This window comes from Mesoplodon bidens, assembly GCF_964165515.1.
Source record: "Mesoplodon bidens genome assembly, chromosome: 15".
NCBI classification, from domain to species: Eukaryota; Metazoa; Chordata; class Mammalia; order Artiodactyla; family Ziphiidae; genus Mesoplodon; species Mesoplodon bidens.
In genome coordinates, this window is record NC_138171.1 from 64,775,177 (window position 1) to 64,792,679 (window position 17,503).

General features: G+C 48.1%; 1 protein-coding gene across 1 annotated transcript in view; it reads right to left on the minus strand.

Annotated features, from left to right (window-relative positions):
- Positions 1-17,503, minus strand: part of PDPK1 (3-phosphoinositide dependent protein kinase 1) — a 72,459-nt gene that overhangs the window by 26,858 nt on the left and 28,098 nt on the right. Inside the window, exons 3-6 of the mRNA XM_081256836.1 lie at positions 14,404-14,446; positions 14,002-14,139; positions 8,830-8,974; positions 7,857-7,954 (exon numbers count right to left, since the gene is read on the minus strand). Coding sequence (XP_081112962.1) covers positions 7,857-7,954; positions 8,830-8,974; positions 14,002-14,139; positions 14,404-14,446 — 424 coding nt within the window. The remainder of the gene's footprint in view (positions 1-7,856; positions 7,955-8,829; positions 8,975-14,001; positions 14,140-14,403; positions 14,447-17,503) is intronic.

Sequence of the window (17,503 nt, forward strand, 5' to 3'; positions counted from 1 at the left end):
TCAAAGCCAAAAGTGCAGACCGCTGTTGTCTTATCCATGAACCCACATGTGAAGCACAGCAAACACACTCCACAAAATGTGCTTATTAGCTCTTGGAGAGAACACAAGCAAACTGAATCCAGCAACACATAAAAAGGAGTGTGCACCATGACCAAGTGGGATTTAATCTCAGGAATGCAAGGGTGGTTCAGCACATAAAAACCAATCAATATATTACATCACATCATTAGAATAAAGGACAAAAACCACATGACCATCTTGATCAAGAGATGCAGAAAAACTATCTAACAGAAATTCAACACTCCTTCATGGGGAAGTATAAAACAAACCAGAAACAGAAGGGAACTTCCTCGGGGCTTAACTGGTGGCGCAGTGGTTAAGAATCCGCCTGCCAATGCAGCGGACACGGGTTCGAGCCCTGGTCCAGGAAGATCCCACATGCCGCAGAGCAACTAAGCCTGTGTGCCACAACTACTGAGCCCACGTGTCACAACTAATGAAGCCCGTGTGCCTAGAGCAACAAGAGAAGCCACTGCAATGAGAAGCCCGCGCACCGCAATGAAGAGTAGCCCCTGGGGCTTCCCTGGTGGCACAGTGGTTGAGAGTCCGCCTGCCGATGCGGGGGACATGGGTTCGTGCCCCGGTCCAGTAAGATCCCACGTGCCGCGGAGCGGCTGGGCCCGTGAGCCATGGCCGCTGAGCCTGCGTGTCCAGAGCCTGTGCTCCGCAACAGGAGAGGCCACAACAGTGAGAGGCCCGCGTACCGCAAAAAAAAAAAAAAAGAAAGAGTAGCCCCCGCTCGCCACAACTAGAGAAAGCCTGAGTGCAGCAACAAAGACCCAACGCAGCCAAAAATAAATAAAATGAATAAATTAAAAAAAAAAAAAAGGGAACTTCCTCAACCTGATAAAGGCACCTATGAAAAACCCACAACAAACATCATACTCAATGGTCAAAGACAAAGCTTTTCCCCTAAGGTCAGGAACAAGACAAGGATGCCTGCTCTCCATTTCTATTCAATGGGGAGGTTCTAGCCAGGGCAATTAGGCAAGAAAATGAAGCAAAACGCATCCAGGCTGGAAAGGAAGAAGTAAACTATCTCTAATCACAGATGACATGATCTGTACATAAGAAGTCCCTAGGAAGTCACTAAAAAACTATTACAACTAATAAACAAGTCCATCCAGGTTGCAGGACGTAAGATCAGTGTACCAAAAAAAATCAACTATATTTCTATATACTCTCAATGAACAATCTGAAAATTAAGAAAACAATTACATTTACAATAGCCTCAAAAATAAAATAAAATACTTAGGAATAAATTTAACAAAAGAAGTGCAAATCTGGGACTTCCCTGGTTGCACAGTGGTTAAGAATTGGCCTGCCAATGCAGGGGACACAGGTTCGATCCCTGGTCCGGGAAGATCCCACACGCCACAGAGCAACTAAGCCCGCAAGCCACAACTACAGAAGCCCACGCACCCCACAGCCCGGGCTCCGCAACAAAAGAAGCCAACCGCAATGAGAAGCCCATGCACTGCAACGAAGAGTAATCCCCACTCACTGCAACTAGAGAAAGCCCGTGCACAGCAACGAAGACCCACTACAGCCAAAAAGAAAATTTAAAAAAAAAATTGCAAAGCTTATAACACTGAAAAGTACAAAAAATTTTTGAAAGAAATTACAAAAGATATAAATAAACAGAAAGACATTCCACGTTGAAGGATCAGAAGACAAGATTGTTAAGAGAGCAATACTCCCCAAACTCATCTATACGTTCAACAAAATCCCTATCCTAATCCCAGCTGGCTTTCACTTAGCACAATGTTTTCAAGGTTCATCAATGCTGGAGCCTATATCAGAACTTCATTCCTTTTAAGGCTGAATAATATTCCACTATACAGATAGACCACACTCTGTTTATCCATTCATCAGTTGATGGACATTTGAGTTGTTTCCACTCCTTGGCTATTACAAATAAAGCTGCTATGAACACTGGCGTACAACTTTTCATGTAAACATTTGTTTTTCAATTCTCTTGGATATATGCCTAGAAGCTGAATGGCTGATTATAAGGTAACTATGCTTAACCTCCTGAGGAATTGCCAGACTTTTCCAAAGCGGCTGCATCATTTGACAGTCCCACCTGCAGAGTACAAGAGCTGTGATCTCTCAACAGCCTTGCTAATACTTCTTATCGGATGTCTTTCTGATTAGTCATCCTAGTGGGTGTGGAGTGGTGTCTCAGTGTGGTCTTGATTTGCATTTCCCTAATGATATTGAGCATCTTTTCATGTGTTTATTAGCCATTTGCTTATCTTCTTTAGAAAAATGTCTATTCAGACCCTTTGTCCATTAAAAAAAATTTTTTTTTGTTATGAGTTCTTTATGTATTTTGGATACAAGCCCCTTATCAGATATATGATTTGAAATTTTTTTTCCTATTCAACCCCATAGGTTGTCTTTTTCACTTTCTTAATGGTTTCACAGCACCAAAGTTTTAAAACTTGTTCTGCTGCTTGTACTTCTGGTATTGTATCAAGAAACCAGAGTCTAACCCAAGGTCATGAATGTTTACTCCCATGATTTCTTCCAAGAGTGTAATAGTTTTAGCTCCAACATTCAGATCTCTGATCTGTCTGAGTTAACTTTTGTGTATGTTGTGAGGTGGGGTAATAATGTTTTTGATGAATTGGTCATCGATGGAGGATGACAGTGAACCAATTCATGCTTTCCAAAAGCTGCAAATAAAGGGGAATGAAGCAAGCATTTATCCTGTTTTTCCTCCACAATCAATATCACTAGTTAAACAAATAGTGGCTAAGGGGAAGTTTCTCTTTAAAGAAGAATTCCAGGGATTTTCCCCTGGTGGCGCAGTGGTTAAGAATCCATCTGCCAATGCAGGGGACATGGGTTCGAGCCCTGGTCCGGAAGATCCCACATGCCGCAGAGCAACTAAGCCCATGTGCCACAACTACTGAGCCTGTGCTCTAGAACCCGCAAGCCACAACTACTGAAGCCTGTGCACCTAGAGCCCGTGCTCTGCAACGAGAAGCCACCGCAGTGAGAAGCCCAGCACCACAACAAACAGTGGCCCCCCCACTCACTGCAGCCAGAGAAAGCCCACGCACAGCAACGAAGACCTAACGCAGCCAAAAATAAAATAAATAAAATTTATTAAAAAAAAAAAAAAAAAAGAATCCGCCTGCCAAGGCAGGGGACACAGGTTCAATCCCTGATCCGGGAAGATCCCGCCTGCCACAGAGCAACTAAGCCCATGCACTACAACTACTGAACCTGCGCTCTAGAGCCCGCACGCCCCACAGCCTGTGCTCCGCAACGAGAAGCCCGCGCACCGCAACAGAGAGTAGCCCCCGCTCGCTGCAACTAGAGAAAGCCCACGTGCACTAACGAAGACTCAACGCAGCCAATAAATAAATAATTTAAAAACAATTTTTTTTAATAAAAAAAAAAAGAATTCCGGCTCAAGAATGAAAGAGCTGGGCTATGATCACTCTGCATTCTCTAATGAATTGATGGATCTAGGCCATCATGGCTATAAAGGGCTGTTGACAGGGAGAGACGACTGGATGCTACATGCTTCCTAATGAAGAACACACCACACACACCAGCCTCTGGTGTGAAAGGACTGAACCTGAATGTGATCAAGCAGCCACATCCAACTCCCAAGTTTCAAGACATACAGAGGGGAGAGGAGCATGTTACATGACTCCACAGAGATGCAATCAGCAAACTCTGGGAAACTCTGTAAGACAAATGACCTGGTTTCTTCAACAGACTGCAAGGGAAAAAACACAGATGTAGAAGAAGCTATAAGTAACAGAAATTTAAGAGAAAAATTAGCTAAGCTGAATGTGAGAATTTTATTTGAAACCTGATTCAAGTAAGCAACAACCAAAAAATTATGATGTGGAATTATGGCGAATGGAAACTTAACACGGACTGAATATTTTAAGATACTAAGCTATTAATGCTAATTTTTTAATGTATAAAAATGGCATAGTATTATGGTTATGTTTTTTAAAAAGAAGCTTTGTATTTAGTAATAAATATTAAATATTTACAGGGAAAACAAATCGATGATGGTGGAAATCAGATCATAAGGATGGTCTGAATTTTTACAAAAAGCAGGTACTCTTGAGTTTTAAAAACAACAACACTCCATACATCACAGATATGACTAAACAAATACCAATACTGAAAAGACCAGAGTAACCGCTTCTCGATGGCTGGGAGGTGTGCTTGGTGGTGGGAGTATAGGGGGGCAGGTGGCCCTGCATGTGCTAGAGTGGCAGCAGGGCAGAGGCTGTGAGAGGGTCTCCAGCCCACAGCACAGCAGGATGGGGGTCAACGCTGGTCTGAGGGTCTGGACAAAGGTGGTCCACAGAGGGCCACTGCACAGGTACAGGTGCAGTGACAGTGATGCTGGTTCTGAGGCTTCCCCGCTGCATCCCCTCTCCAGCAGTCCCCACACCTGCCGCCCCCGCCTGCACCCCCGTGTGTGGTGAGTGGAGCCTCCACACCCAACTGTACCAGAAAGGCCTGCACAATTCAGGACAGGCCTCCAGACACAAACCTCAAGTCTCAACCTCCAGGGCACCCTGAACTCCCCAAGCTTCTTGCAAAGAGGGCCACGGCCAGGCACACGGCCACAGATGAGGGGCTGACTCCATGTAATTAAGCCGCCCTCAGTGTAAAGCTCTGTGGGACCCCTGTGCAAGGTTAGAAGGCCTAAGTCCTCTGTGCCAGAAAGGCCCATCAACCCATGTGCCCACCCACCCTCACTGCACAGGGGTCACTCCCTGGACCCGACAGGCAGCAGTAAGAGAGGGATGTGGGGCTCCCCCGCTCCCAGGAGCCACCCACTGGGACGGAGGTCTGTGAAGACAGACGGCCTGTCTCTCACGAGGTGGAGGGCGAAACATGCTCACTGCACAGCTAAGGAACCTGGGCCTCGCACCCACCAACACTTCCCTTCTGGAAGCTTTAAGATGTTTTGAGGAAACCATCTCTGTACAAAAGTTTATAAAGCTAATGCAGGTGCTCGCTTCGGCAGCACATATACCAAAATTGGAACAATACAGAGAAGATTAGCATGGCCCCTGCGCAAGAATGACACGCAAATTCATGAAGCATTCCACATATTTTAGCTGATTTACTTTGTTATATAGCAGCAACTAACACAACAATGTAAAGCAATTATACTCCAATAAAGATGTTAAAAAAAAAAAGCTAATGCAGGAATAAACTCTAAGATTCTAAACTACGTCAAACAGAAAATGAGAGTATGTCACCAAAATTATTCATTCACGTAATTATACATGTTTTCTACATTTCCTCTAAGAAGAAAAAAAAAAGGCCAACTCAACTGTGTATATGTAAGTATCGATAGTTCTGCCTGGTTTACAATGTTAAGGACTTTTTAGCCTCCTGCTTCCAGACAGATTTTAAAAATCAGGTTTATTGCACTATTTCACCAGTGCATTTAAGTTCTTACATTTTTTTTAATGGCTACATGGCAGTAGGACTAGCCTGTGCCAAATATCAGATCTGAAAAAAATCTAAGTGAAGAAAAAAGGACCAAGCAGACTCTGAGGGGGTGACTCCCATGGCCTACTGGCAGGCAGTGGCTGGTCTCAGCGGCAAGTCACACACGAGATGCCCAGCAGCCCAGCAAGAACATTCAGGTTCCTGTTTGGTTTACCTCTGTCATGGACAATGCTTAGGTTACGAGTTATACCATGTCTATCAAAACATGATTACTGGCCAACAAAATGTTACTATACAATAGGAATGAGTCAAACAGATCAAGGTTTGGGGCATGTCACAGGTGCCAGGAGGACTTCCTGGGGCTTGGGAAGTGCACCTCCAGGCAGGAGCCCTGGGTGGGAAGTATAATACAAAGGTAGGCAAGCATCGCCAGGACTAAGCCTCATTGAGAAATAAGAGCATCTGCCTTGACTGCAAGTTTTGTTTCAAACACAAAAGGGTGGTGCTGGGCCTCCCTGGTGGCGCAGTGGTTGAGAGTCCGCCTGCCGATGCAGGGGATACGGGTTCGTGCCCCGGTCTGGGAGGATCCCATGTGCCGCGGAGCGGCTGGGCCCGTGAGCCGTGGCCGCTGGGCCTGCGCGTCCGGAGTCTGTGCTCCGCAACGGGAGAGGCCACAACAGTGAGAGGCCCGCGTACCACAAAAAAAAAAAAAAAAGGGTGGTGCTTTAAGATTCTCAGAAAAGTTCCCGAATTCAAGATGCCGTCTTGTGACTCAAAGAGTGTCTGTGCACAGATGAAAGCACTGACAGAATCTTGACAAGAACCCTCAGTTTGAAAACACAGGGCTGGGAAAAGGCCTGGAAAGGAAAGATCACACACCCTGCTGAAGGGAACCCATGGAGGCCCAGCCAGGCCCTTCCAGCAGCACAGAGTCAAGACTGCCCACCGTGCCCGGGAGGAGCAAAACCCCAGGTGTTAGCCCCACAGCTGCTGCGAAACAGGCCTCAGTTCAAGCCCGAGGCAGAGCAGGCCAGTGCAGCTGAGCTAGAGGGCTCTTCGGAGGGGCCCAGATCCTCCCCACCACTGCCCTATGCTCATAGCGCTCCCCTTTTCCACGCAAGAGCAGCTGCAGCAAAGTGGGTGCTTCTGTCTGAATCTTTCTTCCACCAACAAACTCTCTACCCTCCCCTAGCATGTCCGTCCCCCCAGGGCTCTCCATCAAGGTCCTTCTTTCAGGGGTACCCACAAGCCCGGCAGAGAAGCACACGCCCTGGGTGGAGGTCCCTGCAGCAGCCTCCCAGGTCAGGGTAGCTCTGACAGTCACACCTGTCCCTACACCCAAGTTTCATTTTCAAGGTCACTTATTACCTCACACAGGGGCTTTGAGTTTCCCCCAACCCTCACCATAAAGGGCTTTATCTTCTCTCTACCCCAATACTTGAACACAGTCTTCAGGAGTTAAACTGCCATTTTTTATACCCTCGGAGTTTATGATTTCCATTCAACAAACACCTGAAGGACAGCAAGATGCCCCCATCCCCACCATGGCCGAGATACCCCTGGGTAGCTAAGATATCCAGGGCTCTCTTCTGACCCAGGTGGACTGCCAGCAACTGTCACAGTACATAATCCGGCTAGGAAATACCCTAGAGGAACAGTGGTTAAAAGGGTCTGCAATGATTAACATGCAGTTGACCAGCAGGAAAAAAATCAGCCCCCAACTCATTCTGTGATCTTATAGAACCTCACTATAATCGGCGTGCCTGGGCCACCACCCCTGGCAGCTGCGCACAGGAGACAAGCAGACAGTGGGCACTGGGATACAAGGTCAGGTGTGTGTGTGTGCGTGTGCGCGTGTGTGTGTGTGTGTGTGTGTGTGTGCGCCCCAACCCCAGAGAACCCACAGTGCCAACAGAAAGAGCTGGGAGCTGACCACACTGACCTCGCACCCCTGCATGGGAGACCAGGAACAAATGTGGCACCCCAGCATCTTCTAGGAAGATGACTAGGAAGGGTGAGCCACAGTGGGCATCCGAGGGCCTATGACAACATGCAGAAAGCGCCTGGTGACCTACTACCACTTGAGGTCAGGAGGACCAACCACAGGCAGCCTGCGAAGCCCCTCCCTGCACCCACCAGACCAGGCACACACCGCCCAGACCCTCAGCTAAAGTTGCCCAAAGGCAGAGGCTTCCTCTGTGAAAACTCAAGCATCCATTTTATAATAACAAAGGTACTACAAACAACTGTCATTAATGATAAGCATAATGCAATTCAACCTGTTTCTAAGAAGTTGGTTTTGATTTAAGCACTGAGCAGGGATCTACTAGAAATAAAACACACACCTTGTTTACTCTCTGGGGATAATACTTTTGCTGTTCCAAAATCTGTGATCTGGATGTGCATATCTTCATTTAACAAAATATTTTCTGGTTTCAGGTCCCTGTGAAAGCAGATTTTTTACGTTTGAGATGAAATATTTAAAACAGTAACATTATTACAAACTCTAAATTTTGCTAAAACCAAAATGAACTGATTAATACCTATAATCTTTACAGACTAACAACCAAGAATGCAAGTCTAAAGTTAGCACTGAACAAATATCAACTGCATATAATGAGGACATTCAAATTACATCATTTCATAACTACATCTACCATTTCAATATACTTTTAATTGAAGTATAATCTATCATGCCTAACCTATAAAGCGCCTTTAAACCTTCTGTGGTATCATTACGCAATAAATGTACACCTTATATTTATATATACATATGTCAACTATTTCTCAATAAAACTGGGAGGGAGAAAATGGTAAATTTTATTTTATTTTAGGCTTTTTTCTTTTTTTTTTTGTCTGCGCCACGCAGCTCGGCGGGATCTTAGTTCCAACCAGGGATTGAACCCATGCCCCTTGCAGTGGAAGCTCGGAGTCCTAACCACTGGACCACCAGGGAATTCCCGGTAAATTTTACGTTATGGGTATTTTACCACCAAAAAAAAAAAAAATCAGTAAGAAAAAAAAAGCTTAAATGAACATTTTCAATTTGACTTTATCAGAAAATCATGGAAAATAAGTACACACAGAATCTACAACTGACAAAATAAAAGCACCAGTCAACATGGCTAAGAGCATCGTTAGTCTGGCAAAAAAGACATCTGACCAATTTCATCTGATCTAAAGGTCCACAGTCTCTCAACATCAGAGTAATGTGAACTCTTCTTAATTCTCACAGTGAGGCATCCCACCCTCCATAAAAGAGACCAGAGCTGACCCCCAGGCCTGGGGAGCAAAGCCTGTACCCCCCTGGCTTGGTACCTGTGAATGATGCCCTTGCCATGCAAGTACTCTAGGGCAGACACCATCTCAGCTGTGTAAAATCGGGTGCATGTCTCATCGAATGAACCAATTTTCCGAATGTATTTAAGTAGTTCTCCATTTTTGGCATAACTAAGGCCAAAATCTAAGCATTGAATAGTTAAGGAAGAGAGCAAAAATCTTTCTTTTAAACTGACCTTAACAGCCCAGTAGCAATTTTTTAAATTAATTAAAACTGAAGGTACCTGTGGCCCGAGACAGCTGCCCCTCTTCCAGCCAGACCCTACCACAACCGCTGGGTCTGCAGGGAATCCCTGGCTCCAGGACAGGGTCCCAGCATGAGTTTCTCACCAACAACAAAAACACGTGCCTCTCAGGCCAACTGCCCCTTCTGGACCCCCCATCCCCAGAAGACACCTGTGGGCTCAGTGAAGGGAAGCCGCTAGAGATGGCGGTCAGGGCCTGTGGCCCCAACGCCATCAGCACACAGCCTCCAACCTGCACCAACCGCACACCACATGCCGTGCTGAGTCCATTCACGTAAAGGTTCTTCAAATGAATGCTCCTTCCCAAGTATAAAGTGACAAGTTTTGTAAGAGAAATGCCATTAATAGATAAACTCAATCTATTTATTGGGCCCCCACTGGGGAGAGACTCGAGGAACACAGTCATCTTTCCCTCGGACACCACTGCAGTGTGATTTGTTTTACTTCTGTTCTCCCTTTTTCTAAGAGGAGAAACTATAAATGGATCCCATATAACTGCTTCCTCCTGGAAGCACCGAACACCTGCACCTCTTAATGGAAATTTACAGGTACTCTGCCACTCCCTGGCAGCCAAGGACAGGGTGACCCAAGTCCTCACCCGCCCTGAGCATCGGCTCTGAGGGGATAAGGGGTGACCTGTGCTCAAGGTGTCCCATCTGGCTTCTGTTTGCCAAGGCACTTGCCATCTCCCACCAAAGAAGATGCCTGAAGCTGCGGCCCAGGAGGAAAGAGACCACCAACCGAAGCTGCTCGAACCTGCCTGTGATCGAGCCCCAACTGTGGCCTCCCAAGCCCTTCCAACTAGAACAATGTTTAACAGGAAGCTGAAGCCCAAAACCAACCTTACTTCTAGGGAATGCAAAGGGTCTCGGCCAGGGCCCCTTCCCCCTCTCCTTGCTTTGATCCCTCCTTGGGGAAGGCTGGTATCCATGGCCTCCTCACCAGCAGCCTGCAGACTCTGGCCCACCCAACCGCAAGCAGGGGCCCCGCCTGGATCTGGACCTGGACCGGCCACAGAGCCTCCCCACTCAGTAGCACAGTCTCCCAGAAACCAGCAGCCCACGTGAGAGACTCAGCCTTGGCCACAGGGCCTCTTTTGGCTTCACAGGTTTTGCCCCTTATCTGACCACTCCCTGAGTTCCTGTTTCCTGTGTAAGGGACACTTCTAGTTCTCTGCTCGGCTATGGCACTAAGTGACCGACAGGTTTTGAACATGACATGTTGTGGATCATGGCTCCAAGCCCGTGTTCTCTCTGACCACACATGTTCCTCATTCCCCAGAAACACTCTTTCAGACCTCATTGGTCCATTTCACACCCTAGAACATTTCTACCTCCCTCAGCACAGCTAAGGCCCCAGGGCAGTGAGAGGAGGCTGCTCTCTCACAGGGAGCGAGTGAATTGCAGGGACGATGAGCACAGATCAGGCCTGTGGCAGAGCCTGAGAGGCTGCTGAGCCCAATGCCTGTGCTTTGCAGAGGAACCCAGCCCAGAGAGGTTAAGCAACTGACTCAAGGTCTCAAAGCCAAGGAGGGACAGGACTGGAGCCCAGCTTCCTGAGGTCTAGTGTGCTGCTCCTGTCCCCAGGCTTCAAGAGAGGACACACAAGGAGAGGCAGGTGGGAGGTGGAGGAAGAATGCAGGTTAGCAGAGCAACAGCCTCTGAAACCCCTCAGCCTTCATCCCTGCTGGAGGGAAAGGCACCCTGGCTGGCTGGCTGCGGTGCCCAGCCCTGCACTGCACTTAAGGAGGGAGGGAGGGCTTCTCTGAGCTCAGCCCTCTCTGGGGAGCAGGGATTGAGTCTGGTCAAACTGAACCTCCAAAGGGCAAAGAGGCTGCCAGTGCCCAGGAGGCCCCTCACGGATCTATCTGCTTGCTTTCAGGCTGCTGGAGTGTCACCAGGCTCTGCCTCACCTGTCCTGAGAGTGTGCTTAGCCCTGTAGTCGCTGGAGGAGCTGCTCCCGTCTCTCCCCAATGTGTAAATTACGGCTAAAAGGAGGATAGTGTGTGCACACTGGGGCTTTTATTCAGGCAGTGTTTCCTTTCCTTTATCTTTCAACACACTGTATACTACAAAGGATTTCCAGTGGAGCAGAAGTCCCCAGGTCTCACTCCTGTCAGAGGTAAGTGAGCCCTTGCAATCTCCACAGGCTTTCAAATTTGTCTTAAAATGTCAAAAGCAACAGACACTACTGGATAGAGACCTAGAGTCCCCTCCACCTGCATTACTCTGGCCAATCCCATCTGAAATCAGACAGCGAGCTCACTCATCTAGCCTCTGAGTGCCTGATCCTACTGAACATGATCTCGGGAGAAGATGAAGACAAGTGTGTGCGACCTGCTGGAGCCTCCCAACCAAGAAGACTTATTCTCCCCAGGCCCCGTAAGAAGCCCAGACCTGGGGCCCAGGAAATCTGGCAGCCAGAGAGCCCCACAGGCTCAAAGAGAAGCACAAATGGGTGCCATGGAGCACAAGGAGCAAGAGGTCTAGGTGGCCTCAGAGGTGAGATACAGAACAGATAGGTCACTGATGGCTGCTGCGTGAGCAGTGACAGCAGACGGGGACATGGGGCGATGCTGAAGCCAGGTGGAGAGGCAAACACTTTAAAAGACCTAAAACAAACCAACAAGGAACCCCCCTTCCTGCCCCACATGCTCTTGGCTACTATACCACTTTACTGCTCCCCTTTACAGTGAAACCACTGGGAAAAACCCACTCTGTTTGCCTTTCCTTGCCTCTCTTTCTTGATTGAGCCCTCCACCCCACCCCCAGACTGCCACTCTCAACGACACTTTGCATGGGAAGCAATCCACAGGTCAGGTCAGGGCCCAGTTACTTGACCACTTGGCACTATCTGGCAGGGCAGCCAGCACCCTCCACTGGAAACCATCTGGTCCATTGCCCCCTGGGACTCTGTTCTCTCCACTCATTGGAACTCTTCCCTGCTGGGCACCTTCCGGCCCATCAACACCCCAGCCCACCCCCCACCAATCTGCACACCAACCTGACTTCTCAGGCTCTGCAGGCAGCCACCCAGTAGCCCACTCAGGCCTCAAGTAGCAAGGATCAACGGATGCATCAATTACAGGACCACTGTGCACCCAGCTCCGAGGCCCCACCCCCAGGAGCCAGCTTGACTCCATCCTCCCAGCTCACTTACAAGAGCCTTCCCTGCAGCAGCAGCCCGAGTGAGAGCAAATGGCTACCCTGCTCCAGACCCTCCTCCTGGACTCTGTGCCACACTCAGAAGAAAAGCCAAAATTCTTGCCGGGACTCCGAGGCCCAAGGAGCTGTCCCCTGCCCAGCCTTTTTGTACCCCCCACACATACGCACACCTGCCCCTGCTCTGCCCGGGCCTCGGGCTGACGTCATCTCCTCAGACCACCAAGTTAAAACAGCTGATCCAACTCTCCACCGACCAACTCCTACCTGGCCTTACTACTCTTGTTCCCTCAGTGTCTATCACACAGCCATTAATCACCTGTGTATATCTTATTCCTGCGCAGAAATGCAAGCCCTATGAGGGCAGAGCCTTCACCTCATTTACCAGCATGTTCCCATCACCTGGCACTCAACCAGGACTTCTCAATAAACAAAAGGAAACATTCAGCTGACAGCTGAAGGAGCCAGAAAATGGTGTTAAAGGGGAAACAGGATCAAGCAAAGTTTTAACCCAGAAGAATATGTGTGGAGAGAGCAGAGAGGGGGAGGGAAGGGGGTTAAGATCAGGCCCCAACCCCCAGGTGGGATGGGGAAGCCAAGCTTTGCAGGTGGTGGGGTGAGGGGAAGGGGCTCTGGAGACCTAAGGGCAGAAGGAAAAGAACAGATGCACAGACTGAGGTTTACACTTGAACAAACTCTCAACTCCATTTGGCAGCTCGACCTCCCTCATTGAGAAGAAGCCAAGAGCAGCTGCTGGGACTGAAGACAGAGTCTCTGGGCAAACGGGGGCTGAGGGAGTCCCGGTTTGGAAGAACAACTGCAGGAGAGGGGCTGAGGAGTGAGGAGACCTGGCGGGCCTGGCTGTATGATGAATGGCCCAGAGACAAGCTGACGACACAGATATGGCCCACCCTGACCGCCACAGTGCCCTGTCTCCTTGAACCCTGAGCAAAGAAGAAAGAAAAAAAGTGCTCCAGGGATTAGAGGAGAAGTCAGGGAACATGAGATGCCCTGAAATAAAACAAAGAATCAGCAGGGTGTGACGTCCCTGCAGAAGTAGCAGCTGGAGAAGCAGTGTGCACAGCCCTGGAGAGCCAGGCACTGGATGATAAGAGACATCCGTAGGGGTGGGGGGGGGAGGCTGGAGGGCCCTGGGGAGGGGCTGTCTCTGAGAAGACAAGTCCTGGATACAGGAAGAAAGGGTTGGGCTCCTGTGGGTCACTCCCTAGACTTTCTACCTGGCAGCTGAGCCTGAGAAAGATGTTCCTTCCAACCAAACCCCACAACCCAGGGCCAAAGAGGGCAGAAAGGTGCCCACCTCCCAGGAGCCCCGGATGCCCAAGATCCTTCTTCCTCTCTCTCACTTCCCTGCTTTGAGCACTGGATTCGACACCTGACAGATACTGCAAGGATGCTGATTAAAAAGGAACGAGGGCATGCTTTAAAATAAATGTCTAGCAAGAACAGCATTAAAATAATGATCCTTTAGATATGAAGCTTACCAACAAAAAACCTCAAAAATGACTGTGATGATCTCCCTTGAAGTAATGTTCTACTTCAGTGAATGTCAGCAATCCCAGGGGGTCCCAAAGCAAAGTGATGTGAATTTGTCTGTATTTAGAATAAGCTACCCTTTTCCCTTCCAGGGAAGGGGCTACTTGTGAAAACAAAAACGGGGTCACGGTTCCAAAATGATAAGGGGTCACTGGCGTGATATCAGAAGGCTTTGACTGTTCAAAGGATACAGAGCTTTTCATCATCCTGAAATGTGAAGTAAAGTTTAACAAAGAAGGGGTGATCCAGCCGCGACATCACGTCTCTCTCTCTGGTTACATACGGGACTTTGTTCTCTTTGATAATGTGACGTTTCTCTAGAATTTTAACTTAAGAGAGAAGCAAGTTACCACAATTGGAAATGGTAAGAAAACACTGAAGACACAACTCATAAAGTAACAGATAAAAATTAAAGTTTTTCACAAAACACACCCACCAGATTTGTGATCTCTAAGACCAACAGTGTCCTGTCCCCTGAAATCAGCACAGAAACCTCCAGGGGCTGGGCAGCCAGGTGGCCGCGTACCCAGAGGTGCGCTGTTCCTGCATCCTAGACACTGGAGCATCCTAGCTTGCTGGAGTTAGTTACTTACTAGCATATTCCCTTGAGGTTGCCAGTTCTCGGGCCAGGACAACCTGGTTTGGGAAGAAAAGGGGGAAAAAGAAGAGAAAAAAACACCCAATGTAACCAGGGCACTGAGTCTCACAAGTCACCCTGCAACCAACCACACAGGCTACCCCGCCCCCACCACGAAATTACATTTTAAATATGTTTGGTCCTGTGCTAACAAACATAGCTGAGTGTCAATGACTAAGTTAATGTGTTCTAATAGTTAAAGGAAACACATGTATCTCTCAAATGTTTCCAGAAGGTTCCTCATCAGATGCCAATAGTCCCCCCTCATGCAGTGGAATATATATTCAGGAACATCTTATGACCAGCATAACCCTCACACAAACAGTAGGAAGAAGCAGCAAATAATAATATCTCCACAAGGTGGGTACTGGGAATTTCTTCAAAAAATAACTCTATGGATAGGTCCCCAGTACATGTTCATTGCAAAAGGCCACCCTGAATTTGGGCTTTTACAAATAATAGTTGCATTTCACTGGATGCCACTCTCAGATGCTGTAAATCCCATCCCTGCTACTGAGGGCACAGGAACTGCGGCCGGCAGAGAGTGCCTCCCTCCAGCGTGCAGTCACACACACACCCGCCCCCCGCCCCCTCTCCACAGTACAGCCCGGTCTTACACTCTACTTCGGGGACAGAGCACCAGTGGAGCCTCACACACATTGAAAAGAACTTTCTACACGAACACACCCTGGGCACAACCTGAGTAACAACTTCCAAATGCCTGATGAGCCCAGTCTGGCAGTGAGCTGGGGCGGTCCCCACCACCGCCAGCTGGTGCGAATTCCTCTCCTGAGACACCTACAGGGAACAGCCGAGGACCAAAGAGCAGATGAAAACCTGCTGACTCCCGGGAAATACCGGAGCCTCCGGGAAGACCTCTGGAGGCCCCTGGTTGTAAGTTATATCCTGTTAGGGAATCCTTCACCAAGTTCATTAGAAGTGACCCTGGAAAAGCACTGTATGTAGCCCTGCAGTTTTTAAGAAGAACAAGGTCGGATTATATGTGTTCAAGTGGAAATATCTTAAAGATCTCTGTGGAGGAAGGAACCTGTGTGGACTGTTCTCAGGCGCTGGTGAGTCAAGGAGAGTAGGCTGGGGAAGGGCTGGCCTTCTCTAGGTTATGTACCGATGTAATGCTAAATTTCTTTACAGCAGCATGCACTAGCTACCTAAGTAGGAAAAAGGAAGAAAAACACTGAGTACTAACATTTAATGGAATCCTATCTGAAGGAGATATTTATGTCATCTTTCTGTTGTGTGAACTCTGCATGTTCTATGCAGTTTCCTTATGTCCCTCCACATGGCCCGGGCCAACTGCAGGGGCAGTAGACGTCAGGATCACCCTCAGGTTGCTGGCGACAGTGGACCAGGCTTCCCCCTCTCCAGCGCAGGCTCCATCATGTGAAGGTCCTGCCTGGGGATCCAGCCTGGGAGCTGCCTCCCCTGGAAACCTCATTTTAAATTGTCTCTATTTCAGGAATGGTGAGAAGGAACTGAGGGTAGCACATATAATTTGAGACCCAAGGCTGCAGGATTCCAGACAGTACCAGAAAGGAGGCTCCAGGCTCACGGCACTTTCCTGGGCACCACCCTGGTGCAGGGATGACAAGAATCTCAGCTGGGGCTTTTCTACATCAGGAATCTGTCACCCAGAACAGATGGCACCTACTTTTACCCACGGTGGAAACCCAGGGACACAGGGGAATTTCATAAATACATCCTCATTTTCCAGTCAATATAAATGTCCAATGAAGTACAGCTGAGAAAAGGAGAGAGAACGCTTCTTCTTTTACTGGACTCATGTCAGTAACTGTGCAGAACACCCAAGGTTCTTTTCAAAATAGTTTTTTCTTTCTGAAAGGACCTGTGAGTACCAGACCTACTGGGGATTATCCTCAAAGTTGAAGGTTTTTATCATGAGGGCCCAATTCTTTTCATTAACTTAAAAACTGCCAATAAAAAAATCTAAATTAAAAATGTAAAAGGAGCAAAAGTTAACACTTAAAACAATATTGGGGGCTTCCCTGGTGGCGAAGTGGTTAAGAGTCCGCCTGCCGATGCAGGGGACACGGGTTCGTGCCCCAGTCTGGGAAGATCCCACGTGCCGTGGAGCGGCTGGGCCCGTGAGCCATGGCCGCTGAGCCTGCGCGTCCAGAGCCTGTGCTCCGCAATGGGAGAGGCCACGTCAGTGAGAGGCCCGCATACCCGAAAACAAAACAAAACAAAACAAAACGATGTTGGGAACATGGGTGAGCACCAGTATGTCATGTTCTTTGTATTTTGAAATATTTCATAAATGGAAAAAAAGAAAAGGAAAACAAATTTCACACGAGGTTTCTTCACAAAGGCCAGGCAAGAAAGTCTCATTATTCAGGAACCCTGCTGGCCTGAGGAGCTGCAGCTCATGCTGGGCCCAGCTGAGACCACAGTGGCAAGGATCTGTCTCTTCTGAAGGCACGGACTAAGACTGCGCGCGCTGGCCAGGGGACAGGGGCTCTGGCCTTCCCGAGCCTGCAGCAAGCCTCTGGCCCGGCCACAGCCACATGAGGCCTCCAACTCAGCAAAGGGCAGCTCTGAACCTTCACATCTTTGCTTTAAGAGGAAAAATACCACAAGATAGGTAAAACTCCCTCAGGTAACAAAAAGAATTACCCTGAGTGTGACTTGACAGTGCTGTGACAGTAATTCTGCCCATGAAACTGAGGACACAAAAATCTGGAAGCTAGCAGGTCTTGGGCTACAACTCTAGCAAATATCAGTGGTGTACTGTTTTATATTTTAAAAATAACAGAGAAATAACAAAGGTCATTAAATGTTTCCCCAAAACTATGAAGAGATACATCAACACTAATGTTTAATCTAAGGAACAGGAAAGCTTCTCAGGGCCTTGCTAACAGGACACAATGATATGAAATGTAACTTAGAATACAATCTAACTGCATTTTTTGAGAAAATTAAAAGTAAGATCATGAAATGCCCTTTAAAGCTTTCCCCTACAAAATCATGAGCTAGATATTTAAACCACATGATCTGCCTGGTGGTGGCCAGCCCCAAGT